This window comes from Amphiprion ocellaris, chromosome 7 (assembly GCF_022539595.1).
Source record: "Amphiprion ocellaris isolate individual 3 ecotype Okinawa chromosome 7, ASM2253959v1, whole genome shotgun sequence".
NCBI lineage: Eukaryota > Metazoa > Chordata > Actinopteri > Pomacentridae > Amphiprion > Amphiprion ocellaris.
The window spans coordinates 17772976-17789186 of record NC_072772.1 but is presented as its reverse complement, the minus strand read 5'-3'; the positions used below and the strand labels follow the sequence as shown (position 1 = coordinate 17789186).

At 39.6% G+C, this 16211-nt stretch overlaps 2 protein-coding genes across 2 annotated transcripts; both read right to left on the bottom strand.

The window, feature by feature from the left end:
• Positions 1–2: 2 nt before the first annotated feature.
• Positions 3–5495, bottom strand: LOC111574545 (T-box transcription factor TBX1-A). Its single transcript, XM_035952321.2, has 8 exons — positions 4582–5495; positions 4270–4444; positions 4078–4179; positions 3797–3968; positions 3469–3624; positions 3245–3312; positions 2755–2858; positions 3–1957 (listed from the first exon to the last, which is right to left on the bottom strand). Exons 1-8 carry the CDS (start codon positions 4586–4588, stop codon positions 1791–1793), a joined length of 951 nt encoding a protein of 316 aa, XP_035808214.1. The 5' UTR covers positions 4589–5495; the 3' UTR covers positions 3–1790.
• Positions 5496–6089: 594 nt separating this feature from the next.
• Positions 6090–7602, bottom strand: apoa1b (apolipoprotein A-Ib). The gene is made up of 3 exons (XM_035952322.2): positions 7443–7602; positions 7197–7320; positions 6090–6998 (listed from the first exon to the last, which is right to left on the bottom strand). Exons 1-3 carry the CDS (start codon positions 7477–7479, stop codon positions 6452–6454), a joined length of 708 nt encoding a protein of 235 aa, XP_035808215.2. The 5' UTR covers positions 7480–7602; the 3' UTR covers positions 6090–6451.
• Between the last annotated feature and the right edge of the window lie 8609 nt (positions 7603–16211).

Here is a 16211-nt window from a genome sequence, read left to right as displayed (position 1 = left end):
TAGAATGTCAAAGTGGAGTAGTTTTAATCACAAATATACAGATATACAGCACGAGCAGCGTTACAGTAGAAATACTGCATGTAAACGCACAAGCAATATGAATATTCAAAATGTGTATGTAATATATCAATAGCATATGCAGTATGATGCAGTATTGACAGAAGTCACAGAATGAACACATTGGTATGAACGGCCAGTATATAAACAGAACAGCTGTAGGTAATATCAGTGTGCAAGACAAATTACAATATATTGATAGATAATAGATGGATTACAATAAATGATCGTACAAACTGCATAAACTGTAAAACAGTGTTTATGAGACAGATGATATATACAGTATATAGACAGAATGAACAATGAGGTTTGTGCATGTATGTATAGCTTTTATGTCTTTATATTAAATGATACTAAACATAATTTTTCAGAAATCTCGACTAGATTACTTAAAATCATTCATGTCCATGAGAAGGCTTCTTACCCCTTATCAAGGGGGTGTCTTCCTTCAAAAGTCCTAATTTCATTTGCATACTACAGAAAAACTATTCTGTTCAAACTAATGGATCACCCAAAAAGACAACAACAACAAACTGTATCTAGTATTAAGGACAGGAATTATGGGGTGGGGGTGTCTAACAGCTGTTTACCCTATAATTCAAGGCAATGCAGCAGGCCTGTAATACATACTCCTCCAATAGATTTTAAATGACAAATCTGATAATATTAATTTAACACGAGCCTGCAATCTTATGATATTCAGTTACTGTGTAGAACTGCTTGACAAAAGGAAAAATACAGTTTGAATTCCCCTAAAATACATTCTGCTTCTTGTTTGACATGATTTGTGTGCACCAGTTTATTTTTCACACTGTCTTTTAGTTTGAAGGCAACATGGCTGTCATGCTAAGGCTTCTTCAGGAAACAACCCTGAGAAACACTGCATTTTGGGTAATAGAGTCTTTTAGCATGACTCCTTGGCGGATCACGAGGTCTTTATTCGAAATCACATAAACCGTTATCACCTATGGAAACCTAAATTTCACGATGCCATTTATTATCTCAGACAACAAACTGACGCATTACAGATGCACAAATGTTATGAGGAGACATTCACATAGGATTTTGATTCTCTTTTTTGAATTTGTAGAAGCTTCTAGTAATTAATAGGTTAAGAGCCAAAAGTTTGGACACACTTCCTCATTCAATGCTTTTTATTTATTTGTAATATTCTCTACATTGTAGATTAATACTGAAGATTAATACTTTTTTGTTTAGAACATACTTCCATATGTATTCTTTTATAGTTTTAAAGTCTTCAGTATTAATCTACAATATATAAAATAATTAAATAAAAACCATTAAATGAGAAGGTGTGTCCAAACTTATGGACACACTCAGTCAAAAATTTGGACACGCCTTCCACATATGCATTTATACACATTTACACATTTTTTACACATATATACTTTTTACACACACGCACGCACGCACGCACGCACGCACGCACACACACACACACATATATATATATATATATATATATATATATATACATAAAATGCTGTTCTGCTGTGATACTGCAGTGCTCTTAATGCACAGCATGGTATTATATTACATATATGCTAAATATATACTGCCAGTATATCTTAATTTTGTGAGGGAGACCACCAACTATTTCTAGCTACATTTAATATAAACACACTGTAAAGCTGTATGATATCAAGCAGAAGGTCAAATTTAACCACTTTGGTTTCTTTGCTTCACTTGCCCAGTGACAGGTTAGCTCCCTCTTAAGATGACCCTGCACAGTCCCAGTAGGAAGGGAGACGGAGGAAGGAGGGAGGTGCTGACAAAAGACTGTTCCCATCTCTTCTCTCCATGGTGGCTCCTGCAGTGTCTTTTCCATGGTGGAACAGTTCACATTGCTCCACCAGTGGTGGGGCTGGGCCGTCCTGTCCTGAGAATGCAGTAGAAAATGTTTAGACAGATATGGTCAAGTATTTAGACCAAAGGTGTTGCACTGGCTATCTATTAAATTGAAATCATTTTCCTTTTATTGATTCAAATAATTAGATCATGCCTATTAACCAGTTCTCCCGTCTCTGATTTAACTCCTAGCTCATCTCTCTGTGCTAAAATTACATATTTAGCAGTGTTTTTTCCTTCCTACTATAGCTTCTGCTAGAATGTGCAGATTTATGATGTCTGTACTGCAGCTCATGCACACCAGCTCATGTATATTTCTGCTCAAACACTGTAAAAACCGCTTGCAACACAATAGCAAGTTCCAATGTTGGAAAAATTCTGTCATACATGCTAGAACCACAGACCGATTTAGAAGAAGAATACTGATACAGAAAGTCCCACCCTCCAAGTCGGCAGAAATGCTCAGACACGGTGCTGACTGCTGATTTGCTCATTATCCCGCATATGAAAAACACCATATGGACGTGTTGATAAGGTAGTTTTCTTGTTTTTCACCAGAGCGGTCCTTTCACTGTTAATACTAATGAATACAACTTGAGGTCAAAGCACTGCTGCATAAACTCAAAAGAGGGCTTTGACCTGTGTTTCACAATGTTTCTTTTCATTCCCCCTCCTGCATAAAAAAATCTAGTCAGCAAATAGATGCAACAAATGCAACGAGTATTGCACTAGAAAATGAAAATGCCAAAGGACATTAAACAATGAAAATGTGAAAACTGACTGAAGAGTGAGGGCGTGTTATGCATTAAAATACACAGAGAAACTCACTGGCTGAAGTCTTGGAGATTTTCTGCTCTCCAGGTTTGCTAGTGAGGGTCTCAGGTCTGCCCTCTGGTGGACAGCACATTGCAAGTGGGCTGGCATTACCCACCCTACACACACACACACACACACACACACACACACACACACACACACACACACACACACACACACACACACGCATACGCACACACACACGCACGCGCACACAATTATGGTCGACAGGGGTATAAATTCTTGTGCATACACACATATGGCCTCCACAAATTTCTCTGTGTGATCACAGTCCCTCACAGTTTCACCAGATATAGCTGCCATCCTTTGCATACAAAGGTCAAAGATTAGCTATCATCGAGACTGCTGCCTTATCACTATTTACCAGTTGATAACAGATACACTGTAGTCTTGTCACGACTTCAACCAGCCTGTCCAGAGAGAGATATGTCTCTTAAACAGGCAGACTGTTTCCAAGCCTGAATGAATGACGGACACTCACCAAGCCTGGGAGTCTGTCGTCCTGAAGCCTTTAGCAAATGGGTTGCTTGCAATTTTTAGCTGAGTGATCTGAGAGAGAGGAAGAGTTCAGGAAGTGAAATAAATGAAATCAAAAGAGGAGAAATTACTCCCTATTCCTATATTCGTGCTCGTTATATCACTTAATGCACACTGATGTGCAGTGGGCCTGGATCATTTTTAGTTTATCGAACTTCAAGTTCCTACCCTGTGGTTTTGGTAAGCAGTGACGGCCATGAACCGTGTCTCCGGGAAGGAGAAAGAGCAGAAGTTCCTGTATGCATTTAAATCACTGTTAGGTGCAGGATCAGCATACACCACGTGGAAGCGCGGCTGATAGCGATGCATGGAGTTCAGTATCATCTGGCAAAGGAGAAGCAGAAAAAAAACACGCAACAAGCAAGTCAAAAAAGACAATGCTGTATGCTTTTTCATGAAAAGAATGAAGTGAAAACATGCTAGCTTGGTTCTTAAGGTGTCTTTTTCTGCTTTCAAACAAAAAGCATGTAGAGTCATATTAAAGACATCGACTGACATGTCCGTTGTCATCCAGCAGGTTGTTGGTGAGCTTGAGAGTGTCGAAGGATACGGTCTGCTTCATCCACTGGGCTCCACGGGCAGGTGAGTCTGGATGGAAATGCATCCTGCTTGGAGCTGCTACGTCCGCCCGCCCTGCCACCAGCCAGGATGAGCTGTGGAACGCATATCTGATAGACACAATCAACGTGTGAAATGTTTAAAAGAGAACTTAGAAGGTCAGACAGAGCTTGCAGTGCTACCACAGATCACAAACACTGTTTCAAATGTGTGTCTGACCTGTATCTTTTGTCGTCAACAGGGATGAAGTCCATGAGCAGCACGTATTCGGCAGAGGGATCCATCCCAGAGATTCGCACCTGAAATGTTGGAAACATCCTCCTACAGCAGAACATGTAAACAAACATAATGCAGGAAGATAAAAAAGGAAGACATTCAAGGAATATGCGCAAATGTGAAGATTTTTGTCACCTTCCAGCTTTGGTAACAATCATCTCTGTGCCCAGCTGGTCAAACTGCTGCCAAAGTGTCTGCATTTCCAGCTGAACTCTGACCCCAATGACTTGGGGAGCCTTGGTGCTCGATAATGACCCAACATCTGCACAGCAGGGCAGGGATCGTTCACAGCTCTGAGGCAGCTGAAGACCTGAGGAAAAGAAGGAAAACGAGCTGAGATTTTTGTTAAGGTTGTGTTCATATCTGTATAACAGATTTTGTCTGACATCATCACCACATGAATACGTGTTCACAGGGCTCACATAGTTTTGAACATAAAACACTTACCACTCATTTTTCAAATTTCCTCAAGATAAGTAATATGAATGAGGTTACAGTTTTGTTTCTTCCGATTATATTTTATGATCAGTTCAGACGGTTTTTCCACTTCTTACAACAAGCAACAACTCCTGTCATTACATCAAGCCCAGCAGAGAACTGAACCCACAATTTTGCCATGAGAGACAAAAAATTCTCTCATCCGGTGGCAGGAGCTGTAGTAGATGTCCGTCCAAGCCTTTGGAACGTCTGTTTGTGGCCTGGAACAAGCTGGTTTTATACACCATGAGACTCTCACTGGGGACCTCTATGCTGGCCTCATCCATTACGATACTCTTAGTGCAACTGACACACATCTATCGGCTGCATGCATGTGGCCCCAGTACACAAGCGCAGGCACGCACACACACAAGGCTTTTGGAGCATCTAAAAATGTTATTGTTTCTTATAGCCTGAAGCTTTAAGTGGAGCTTGTCTTGACCAACAAAGGTTTAGCACATTAATAACATCCTCATCAGCCCAGTGTTACTGGGTGTGGACAGATAAGGACCACAGCAGATGGCTTTTATTATTCATAGACTATTTTCTGGGAGCAGATTTTCAGCACCAGGCTAATTGGAGAGTCAGTTAGTCCTTAAGACTGACTGAGGGAGATGCTGTAATTCTGCTTTTGTTTAAAAGCAATCTTCTGGCATATTTCTAAAATACAACATATCATCCAGCTTCAAGAGATGCAATGATAAAGTTTATACTCATCTCCATTGTTGGCCTGAAGTGAATGTTAATGTCTGTCTCACAATGTGTGTGTCGTGAGGTTTTGTATTGCGTGAAGCACAGAGAATAGATTAGAGCACTGAGAGTAGGAAACAAATGAAGCAGTGTATTATTCTGATAATTCAAAGCTGCCTGTTTGCAAATTTGAGTGAAAGTCACTGGTAGTGCAGTGTGAAGCGTGTGTGTGTGTGTGTGTGTGTGTGTGTGTGTGTGTGTGTGTGTGTGTGTGTGTGTGTGGGTGTAGCCTCATGTGGCTTCATGATGTGACAGTGTTGAGAGGTTCCTGCCTCAGGGATATAAAGCACAAAAAAGATCTTCCTCTAATATAGCACAAGAAGACTGAAGTTTGTCAATAGGCCCGTTCACCCTCTGATCAAGCCATTAATCACAGCTTTCAGTGCCAGAGACAGAACTGTCTCATATGTTATTGGATGCTAATCTTACGTAGAGCTGATTGTATTAATATTTTTCTTTTCCAGTGGGCTTTTTGGTCAATGACGACCTCTCACAAAGCTGTGTGTCTATGTAATATGAGCTTAGGAGCTTACTGAGGTCAAAACCTCTCTGATAAAGCTAAATGTGAACTGTTATATTTAACAGAAGGCCATTTTTGTTATTAAACTGCATTATGTTTTTAAGAGTTTAGAAAAACAACATGGATAAAATGTTCAAAGTGAAATGCAATGTGTTAGATATTGTAATACATCAGTTAGAGGAAAATAAAATTATTTCAGAGAGCAAAGTAGTATAAACAGTCAGATCTTTATTGAGCTGTATTTCATCAAAGCACAGTTTTCATCTGACAAGCATCATCACACGGAGATTGAAGCACTTGTAGTAATTCACATACAGTTCCTACACAAAATTCTAGCAGTTGTCCGTGACATGTGAAGAAAAAAGCATGTGTGTGCTAAGTATGTACGTGTCTCTACATGTGTGCTTGCATGTGCTTGTAAGCTGTTTGCGTGGAAGGAATACAGTCCTGCCATTTTGTTCATCAGGTAAGTATTAGCTTCATTTTATGAGTTGGTCTGTGAGGAAAGAAGGAATGGATCTAGGACAGGCAGGGAGGCGAGGTTAGTTACAAGAACAAGGAAGAGAGGATTTAGGCCTTGTTCAATGACTCAACCATGGCTGCAAAATAGGTAGACAATTTAGTCTTCAGCTCCTCCAAAGCAGGTGCAGCCTTATCGCCTGGATTTTCAATATAGCCCTGGGCTGTTTCCATGTATTCTTTGACATAGGGCTCGATTTGTGCTCTGGCCTCCTGTCCACGCACGGTAAGCTGATCTTTCACCTTCTGCACAATGGGCATCAGGGATCCTCTGGTCTCCTCCCAATTTGTTGGCACCTTCTCACCAATGTTTTCCACAACAGATGTAACCTTGGCCTTCAACTCCTCAATGTCAGCTTTCTTGCTCTCGAGGTGCTCTTTCAGGGGTGTCAGCGCAGCGATATAGTCCTGGACGTGTTTCAGAACATTCTCCCTCACTTTCTCAGCTTGGTCAGCGAGGTCGGCTTGTAACTTCTGAATATCTGACACGATGGTTCCACGGATGCCAGCGGTGGCGTCAGAGGCGGCACTGAAAGCAGTTTGGCCCATTTCAATAGCCTGACCCAGTCTCGAGTCTGCCACCTCAATTGCGTGGTCCCTGTGAGAAAACAGAGATGAGAGGGCAAAACCACTTTAGCGTAGGATTAAAAAAAACACACACACACACAACACTGGGTAAATGGTGACTAGAGAATTGTAAAAAGTGACTGAGGCAAAAAGTTAAATGGACTGGCAACCCAGCATGCATCGATTACATCAAGTGGGACTGGCCGACGAGAGAAAGAGATAGTCTTACTTGTTCGCCTTGTATGTGGTGCCATCAAGTGGTGCCAGAACCCTGATAGCACCTTCCTTCAGCTTAGCCCGAAATTGGGCAATCTGGTCAGGTGCATCAGCCTGCAGGGAAGCGGCCTGAGAGCCTGAGACAAAAGAGGAGGAAAGAAACCACTGAGTTGCAAAAATAGAACAGGTGACTTGGCAAAATTGTACATGCAGTTCAGATGATTTCACGTGAGTACGAAACAGCACATTCAGTACTCACCGACAGCCAGCAGAAGAACAAGAGCCGCAAATTTCATGATGGTGGTCTAAAGTGAAAAAAAAGGCAGCAGCTGCTTGTTATGAAGTAAAAAAATTACACTCTCACTGTTACAGTTAGGATAGTTTTAATAAATCAGTTCACAAACCACAATAAAGACAATTAACCAAAAAAAATATATTGAAAAGTGGGACCACATTAATCCAATTAGTCTTGAATTTCCCACCTAAAACAGCCTCTAAAGTCTTAAAGTAAGAATGTCTTAACACACAGTTAAAGCCCTATCATCATGGAATTGGCTAAAATGAGTGTGCACTAAACATATGGCTGTCCATCACTAGAACCAGTAATCTGGATAGCTTAGAGAAGCAGTTTAAGAAGATAAACTCTGAACTACTACATAATCCTGTTTCAGGTATTACAGCAAATCAAAGTCACAGAATTAGGAAGTCAACTGCCTGCGCTCAGAGTACAGAGGCATCTTGGAATGGAGATAATTCCTGTAATATAACCTCCAATGGATAAACAGCCTTGTCTCAAAGTTACAATTCATAAAAAAAAAACAACAAAAAAAAAACCTCTTGAAGTCACTTATAAAAGTTGACTCTGCGGCTTGCCTTCCAGAAAACACATTTTCGGTACTTGCTCACAACTTCATCAAAGCTAGTAGAGTACAGAAGGTTCTCTCTGACAGAAAAACACTTATTCTTTCCTGACTTCGTATTCTACAGCCCAAGTTCCAGTTCCAGCCACAGCAGCTGCTTTGGTCTTACCTGGTGGAGATGAAGCCGAGACTGAAAAACTTCAGCAAGAGCACACTTTTTATAGTGCCCGGCTGAGGGATGAGTCCATGTGGAGAGGGGGAGGAGGAGGTCTGTGTGTCTCCGTGGAGGTGGACCTCACCCCCGAGCCAGCTCCCTCAGCAGGGGGACTGGGTTGAGAGTTCAATGGTCACCTACTGGGAGGAGATCGCTCAGCACACACAATGACTCAGACTCAGCCACAGACTCATTATCAGTGTCTTTTCCAGAAACCTTTCTTAGCAGGAACCCAACAACCCTCCGCATTTAGCACTTTGTTTTACGATAACATGATCTTTCACTTGGTGGCTTCTTGTGGAATAGCTGTTGCAGCTTAATAAAGACCTTTTTTCATTTATCTTCTCCTGTTGTGGCAGAAGACGTGAAACATAAACAAAAGTCACCTCTGTGTGAAGGCACCGCCAGGAAAATGGTGAAATTAGAAAGGAAGTGTGAAAATGACAGGGTGTGGATTAGGTGGCGAGACAGAAGTTTCAAGCATAGCAGCAGAGACACAAGAGAGTTGGATGGGAGAAAGAAATTTGCGGGAAAAGTGGGAATGAAATTGAATTCAAGAAAGTGGATATGAAAGAAAAGGAAAAAAATATTTAAAAAATCATATTATCTCAGTGAACATATTTCTGTTGTGTTTTGTTTTATTTTGTACATTTTTCCAAACAGCATGTTTAGGTTGACCTACGTGGAGTTGTTTTCTTGCAGACCATTTGCTACACAAATGTGTGTAGGATGGAAAAGCCACCTTATTTACAGTCCTTCAAAAAAGCCGCCAAGAAAAACAAACAAGAATAAACAGAGGACAGTGGTGCAATCAAATCTCTGAAATACAGTCATGTTCAATATAAAGTCACAGAAATGTCGATGATGATGATGCATATGCATTCACACGCTAAAATTGCCACGAAACACAGTTATCTAGTAAGTACCAAAAACAATTATCTCAGTTTAGCTAAAATTTGTCACTAGTGTGATTGATAATAGGCCAAAGAGTGGTGTGTGCCATCCTGTTGTTTGTTGTCCTGTCATCAGTGGACTTTGTTACTATGGCTTCATGTAATCTGAGGAAGAGAAACGATCATAGTACACACAGTTGTCTCTCCTTACACACCAATATGTGCATATTACAGATACTATATTATCATCTGTCTAACAAGCCTGCCTAAAATAAGTTTATGACTATGTTAATTCCCATCCCTATTCTTTTGAGAGCATGATTTTAGGAAGACAAATTGCTGTAAACAGAGATGGTGACATAATGTGAACATTTTTAGCCATACTTGTTTTTTAAACCTTTGTGTGTGCATTTTATGTAGAAATAACTCTGGATATGTTGCCTTCTATGTAACAGATGTTAGCTGTTTGCAGAGTGAAAGCGAGTGTAGCAGTGCAGGGTTATGAGGTGCAAGGTTAATCATCATTATCAGAAGTCTGTGGCAACTGTAACCACTGTCGTGTATTTCTTGCATAACACAGTTAGCCTGTATGATTGATGCATGTCGGTCAGTTTTTGTATTGAACATACTTGCTTTGGGTGATTGCAACATGTCCATAGCATGCCATACCACTGCAAGATTTCAAAAATTAGCATAGTAACATAGAGTGCACACAAAATAACGTTGGTTGTACTATTTCACTCTAGGTGTTCATACAAAAAAGTTCACTGCTGTGCATGAATCTTAAGTATCCCCCAAAATGGGAGATATCAACATGTTGTCCAACAGGACTACTCAAAAACACACAGAACAATGAAAAAATATGGACAATGTGAAGGAGGGGGAAATAGGTCACTCAACTCGCTTGTCATTATAAGGACACCTCATCATTTTGTTCCACCATGGTTTGTAAATGGGGTGGATTTATCCGTGTGCCACCTTAACAGAGGAACTAGGACCAACATTTCTCCAAATATCTCCATGATTTTGAAAATCCTTCTCAGCAGTCTAGAGAACATAGTGTCAAATACTCATGAGTAACACAGTGTACTTAAAGCACCGTTGTTTAATGATCAAAGTAATTATTCAAATTAATTCATCATAGAACCCAGTGAGGTTGCACCTTAAATGATCAGAAACTAAACCTAATCACAGCATCAAATTGTTTGCATGTGTGTCTTCTGGGACCATTAAAGTCTGCAGCTCTTGTGGTATTTTTTGTTGCATTTTTTGCATGGTCATTCACTACATTGTCCAGAGGATTTTTTTGACAAAAATCCCTAAACAAATTGTTATTCATTGACTGTTTTATTCATTCATTCCGGGATAGCTTCAACATCTGTAGCAATGCCTTGATACTTATTTAAAACCTAAATCACATTTGTCCTTCCTCTCTTCCACTTCCATTTGCCTTTGTTATTTTATTACTTGACACCATGTTGTCTGTCACTGAGCAAAGCTGATGCTGTCACCTCTTCCTGCCACTCTCACAGCCTTGTTATGGGCTGTAGCCATTTGTCTGACACCAATTAGCAAACAACAGCAGACAGTATAAAACATTTAACAATGGAAGCTTTATGGGTGACATCTGATCACACGGAAACATCTGCATCATAGCAGAAAATGCATTACCTACAAAGACGCTGTGCTGAATTAGTTGATTTATCATTCAGTCAGGCGACAAAAAAATATCAACTTTGGATAATCCCAAAGTTCTTTGTAATTTCTCAAGGAAAAAATATACCTTGTTGATTCCTGCATCTGAAATGTGACTATTTGCTGCATTTTTCTGTTTGATATGATTGTAAATTGAATGATCAAGCAAAAACAAATCAAGCAACTTTAAAACAAAACCTATCTTGGGCTCTAAGATGGCGAGATGCATTTCAGCGCTATTTGCCGATAGAGCAGGCATTTAAAAAAAAATGCTAACCATTAAAAGTAATTGTTAAATGTAGACCTTCACTCCACATGCCAGACAGATTTTACAGCACATGGCCACTCTTGTTATGTACAGTAATCTTTGGGCTATTTGCCCTGGCCAACGAGATAAAAATGTTCTACATATCAGCGGCTCAGAGCTGCTGACTTGGACTGAAACAGGCCTTGTCAGACGGCTGGCTCTTATCTGGAACAGCAACCTTTGAGACTGCTTGAACTGCACCACATTGATTCAGCATCGACATTGAGCCGTATATCTGGATTGCTGTCGTCATAACTGTTATCGATAGGACCTCAAAACTCCTCGCTGGCAAGACAGTTGCTAAGGTTGCGGGTTTCGCAACGACACACATCCTCTGATGGGCAAGAAGAATGTTAGATTAAAACTATAGACATTTTCGCATGTTAAATCTCAGTCTGTTAGCTATTTTTGGCTAAATCACACATTGCACTGTGATGCAAACATTATCTGCGCCTAACTGAGCACAATATAGCAGCTTAATAGACACAATTTAAACAATGTGGCCTATTTAAAGGATCCCACTAGTTTCTCCTGCAGTTAGGTAAAGCCAGCTGATATCCAGGCTAAAACATGTGAGGGGATTTCCTATTGCTTGACAAAGGAAAGTAACTTCTTTGCTGATGATGGAGAAGCAGTTGGAGGGTAATTGCCTGGAGCTGATAAATATTTAATCAACAAATCCGCCATTTGATCAGGCCCTGGTTGGGGTTCAAAGGTCACGTCACTGTTCCAGCTGCCTCCATGATGGAGCACTGCTCTCAGACCAGCAGGGGAGGTTATCTCAGCTGTAAGCAACAGTGTGGCGCTCTCACTCATTTTCTGCAACGCACACACGCACACACACACCACTTCAAATGGCTATACCCACGTCTACTTAACTGCAGCAATGTGGTTTTGCAATGTCCCATCTGCTGAGGCCTTTAATACAGATATCTGGCCCAGAGCCCTGGTCGTAGAGTGTCACTGTAGGTTGCATGGCCCTGAGGGCTGTGCAGCTTGACAGCAAAGCAAGAAAAGGTCCGGTGACCGCAGATAACCTAGAAGAGCGCAATTAAGGTGATTCACAGACACCAAGACCTATTGTTTAATCATAAAATACTTTCACATGTAACGCTCACGTAATCAGAGAATAATGAGGACACACCGGGGCACCTTCTATGCCAACCGACATGCAGCAAGCTGCCATTCAGATCAGTGATAGGAAACATTATCTTCTCTGTTTATGAGGCTCTGTAGCCTTATATACTGTTCCATAGATAATGCTGTTTATGAAAGTGCACAGTAACATGCTTGAACCAACAAACATAAGAACAACATATCACTGGTAAAACTTTAAACTGGTGCAAGATTTAAGCAAATGCTGCAGGGTTGAAATGATCAAGGTCACAGTGTGCATTGTACATGTCCTTTCCAGAAGGACAATGTCTGAAAAGGTAATTTCAGAATAAATGGGCCTTTTTAACTTTAACTGACTCTCACTCATAACATTTACCTGGTGGTCTGGGTTTTAAGTGCACCAATTACAAAGTTGTTCTGCAACAGAGATGAAACATCTTCCATCACCAGAATTTCTAACATATAAAAGCTGAGCTAGCCCATGCTGTAGCTCATTCACAAAGTATTAAGTGCACGCAAACATGTTTTGGAGTGTTGAATTTGTACACACTGGAATCTCACAGCTGGAACTGTGTGTGTAGTTTGGTGCGTAGGTGTTGAGTTTCATCTGAGTTCCAAGGCCTGTTTGCAATTCTATCATTGCTCAAAATGTAGATGTCATTCACCCTGGTACAAGGTCCAGAATCTTAACGCAAGTTTGTGGAACCTGTGAGACAAAATCCTAATATATTATGATTCATTACGTATATATGTACATTAAAAGATGTAGAAAATTATTCAATGTACATATTGTGAAAATAGCTATTCTTGATACTTTTTATTGGCTGCAAAATTCTATTCAGTGGTTTTATTTCTAAAGTAGATATTTGGACTACATTGATTTCAAGATTGTTTTTTATTTCTGTGTGATATATCTACATTCACCAGCCTCATTTGTAGGTACAGCTGTGAAATCTAAAGCAAACCAGTGTAACAGCTCTGCCCTAAATTCTACTTTATAAAGCTTCTACATTTTCAATTTGTCAAAATGTTAAAAAGGAGATAATTCTATTTTATTTTTAATACCATCATTCTTCATCACTTGATAACATGTTCCTGATGAAACTTTAAATGTCTGCAAGATTCAGGCAAATGTTGCAAGACACTGAGCGTTTAAATAATCATAAAAGACACATTGTACATTTCCCTTTAGGAGGACACAGCCAGAAAAGGAAATGTCAGAATTAAGAGGCACACGTGCGGTTTATCCACCCCCATCATTAATTAATCATAGCAAGCTGTGGCTCATTCACAAAGTACTAAGAGCAGGCAAACATGTTATTTGAGGTCGAGACTGCGCTACACACTGCAAGCTCACATTACAGCTGTTTGGTGCGTAGGTGTTCAGTTGATCATCCAAGTTTCAAGGCCTGTTTGTAATTCTAAAGCTATCATTGCTCAAGATGTCCTTCACCCTGATACAAAGTCCCACACACTTTTGTTGAATTTCAACACTGGTTTAGTTAGTGGGGTGTGGATGTTTTGAATAAACTTCAACAACCCAGTCAGGTAAGAATAAGGTGTCTCAAATATATATATATATATATATATATATATATATATATATATATATATATATATATATATGTATATGTATATGTATATGTAAATGTAAATATACACACACAGAGTAAAGAGTATCTGGAAAGTTAAGCCACTCCAGAATCTACCTATTAGATGATGTAAATCTTGATGGAGTACTCCACTCATCTGCCCTCTTGTGGTAAAAAGTCACAATAAACAGATCAGGATAGCAGTCAAACTATTATAGTGTTATTTATTTAAAGCGACAATCATGCAAGCCCCTGTGCACACACTGCTCTGGATAAAAATATCATTGTGGAAGCTAGCTGTACACAACAGTTAAGGTTGAATCTGAAAGGTGTCAACAATCTGAAATAACATCCTAGCTGTGGGACTGGACAAAGGCATCATTTAGCAGCACAGTGTTAATGCAAACCCCAGCTGTGAATAGCAGGCTTTGGGACATAAAGCTCCATTTGACGCACTGCAGGGATCCTTGTATTTAACCTCTACTACAATAACAGGCATAAATCATGCCACCCTTCCCATTTGTAGAAATGAAGTCACTCCTGCTAAATCATTTTAACAATCACATTTTAAAAAACAGCTAATTAAATCACAATTCACAATAAAGTTCAATAAGTCTGCTACTATATATAAATGTACTTTTCTTGTCACCATAGGTTATTGTTTTTTTTTTTCACATTAGAAGCATGTACTTCTTAGTTCTTTATGAACTATTGGATACGACATACATGAATACACACTTCTGCAATATAACATCAATGTCAGACATCGATGACAGTAATTGTATTATCTTTAATCCAAACAGTGGTGTTATTGCTCTTATGGTAAATTCAAAACCAACAGTTTAGATTTAGCATATTTAAAATACAGGCCCTGTAGTAGGACCATAATGCAACACAAGTCAGAAGACCTTTCGTCAGTTAGACTCATATCTTTTTTTCCCCCATCCTTCTAACGTCCATCTTTACACAACACACTCAATTCTCCTCAGCATGGAGGATACCAATGTTGCACAAACTCCTGGTGAGATTTTCTGCCATTTTTTAAATCTACTCTTTGCTGGAAGGGTTGTTCTCTCTACTTTCTGTTTAAAATAACTCTAAGGTGTTGAACTAGGCAACATACTTATCCCGGTCATAGTTTTCACTGTATTCTTCTTTAGTAACTCTTTTTGGCAATCTGGACTGACACCATGCTGGAATATTCCTCTTCTGTCCAGCATCTGCAGATTGGGAGTCATGTTGTCAGCCAGTATTTTGGTACAGGTGGCGTTCATGGTGCCATCTGTAAATGTCATCTCTCCAACACCTTTTGCACTCTGGCAAACCCATATCTCACACTCCCATGCTTTGTTGTCAGGACTATGCATTCACTGTGGTAGTCCTGACCAGGTTCACACCTAACATGCTGGACCCTCATCTGAATTACCTAGATTTAGCTTTTTCTCATCTTGGGCTCCCAATAGTCATCATGTTTAGAGCTACATTATGAAAATGAGTGAAAACAAAAATACAGAGGCTGTCCACAGGCTGTGATTAGTGGTAATATGGCTTGCCCTCCTGAGTACTGCTACAAATATGTTTCAACTGACTTTTAGTTGGTCACGGGTCTTCCTGTATTCTTCTATCTTTGTGAAGTCTTACAATCACATTTTTCATATCTTTTAGTTTTCATGCGACGCAATGATGCTGGAATTCTGACAGAGAGACACGGCTTACCAGAAAGCTGTGGTGTTCCCAGATCATTTTATAACTATATTTTTGCAGTTAAGCTTTTCAGAATTCAAAGGTGTATTCAGATTAGCTTCAGTAGTTACAGGTTTTCTAACTTGTGCGTCAGTGATCACACGTGTATTCACTTTGTTGCACTGGAGAATGTATTTTTTATATTGCCTTTATTTGACTGTGACTACGAAGAAACATTCCACTTGTCAAATTAGAAATAATGTCATTTTTAAGAAGTGGTACAAATTTAAACCAACTAAAAATCAGCTGACCCACAGCTGCAGCTGTAATGTGGAGGGCAAGCCATAGTACCTGTAAACAGAGCCGGAGTGCCTGTAAACGACGCCACAGACAGTGTACTATTTTCACATATTAAGATCCAGTATGTCTGAAAAACTGATGAGTGAATGTAAAACAGGTGATTGTTTGAACAAAACAATGCTTGCTCTACTATGCAACACTACAAAAATGAATGAATGAATGATTAGATAGATAGATAGATAGATAGATAGATAGATAGATAGATAGATAGATAGATAGATAGATAGATAGATAGATAGATAGATAGATAGATAGATAGATAGATAGATAGATAGATAGATAGATAGATAGGTTTTTTAAAATACACG

Bases quoted from the DNA above. Each gene is read 5' to 3' on its own strand.
- apoa1b (XM_035952322.2), bottom strand. From the start codon at position 7,479: ATGAAATTTGCGGCTCTTGTTCTTCTGCTGGCTGTCG. The intron at 7,321-7,442 runs GTGAGTACTGAA...CTTTTGTCTCAG, and splicing joins TGTTCTTCTGCTGGCTGTCG to GCTCTCAGGCCGCTTCCCTG. The intron at 6,999-7,196 runs GTAAGACTATCT...GTTTTCTCACAG, and splicing joins ACCACATACAAGGCGAACAA to GGACCACGCAATTGAGGTGG.
- LOC111574545 (XM_035952321.2), bottom strand. The intron at 3,625-3,796 runs GTCAGTCGATGT...CTCCTTTGCCAG, and splicing joins TGCTGGATGACAACGGACAT to ATGATACTGAACTCCATGCA. The intron at 1,958-2,754 runs GTGAGTTTCTCT...CTGCATTCTCAG, and splicing joins AATCTCCAAGACTTCAGCCA to GACAGGACGGCCCAGCCCCA.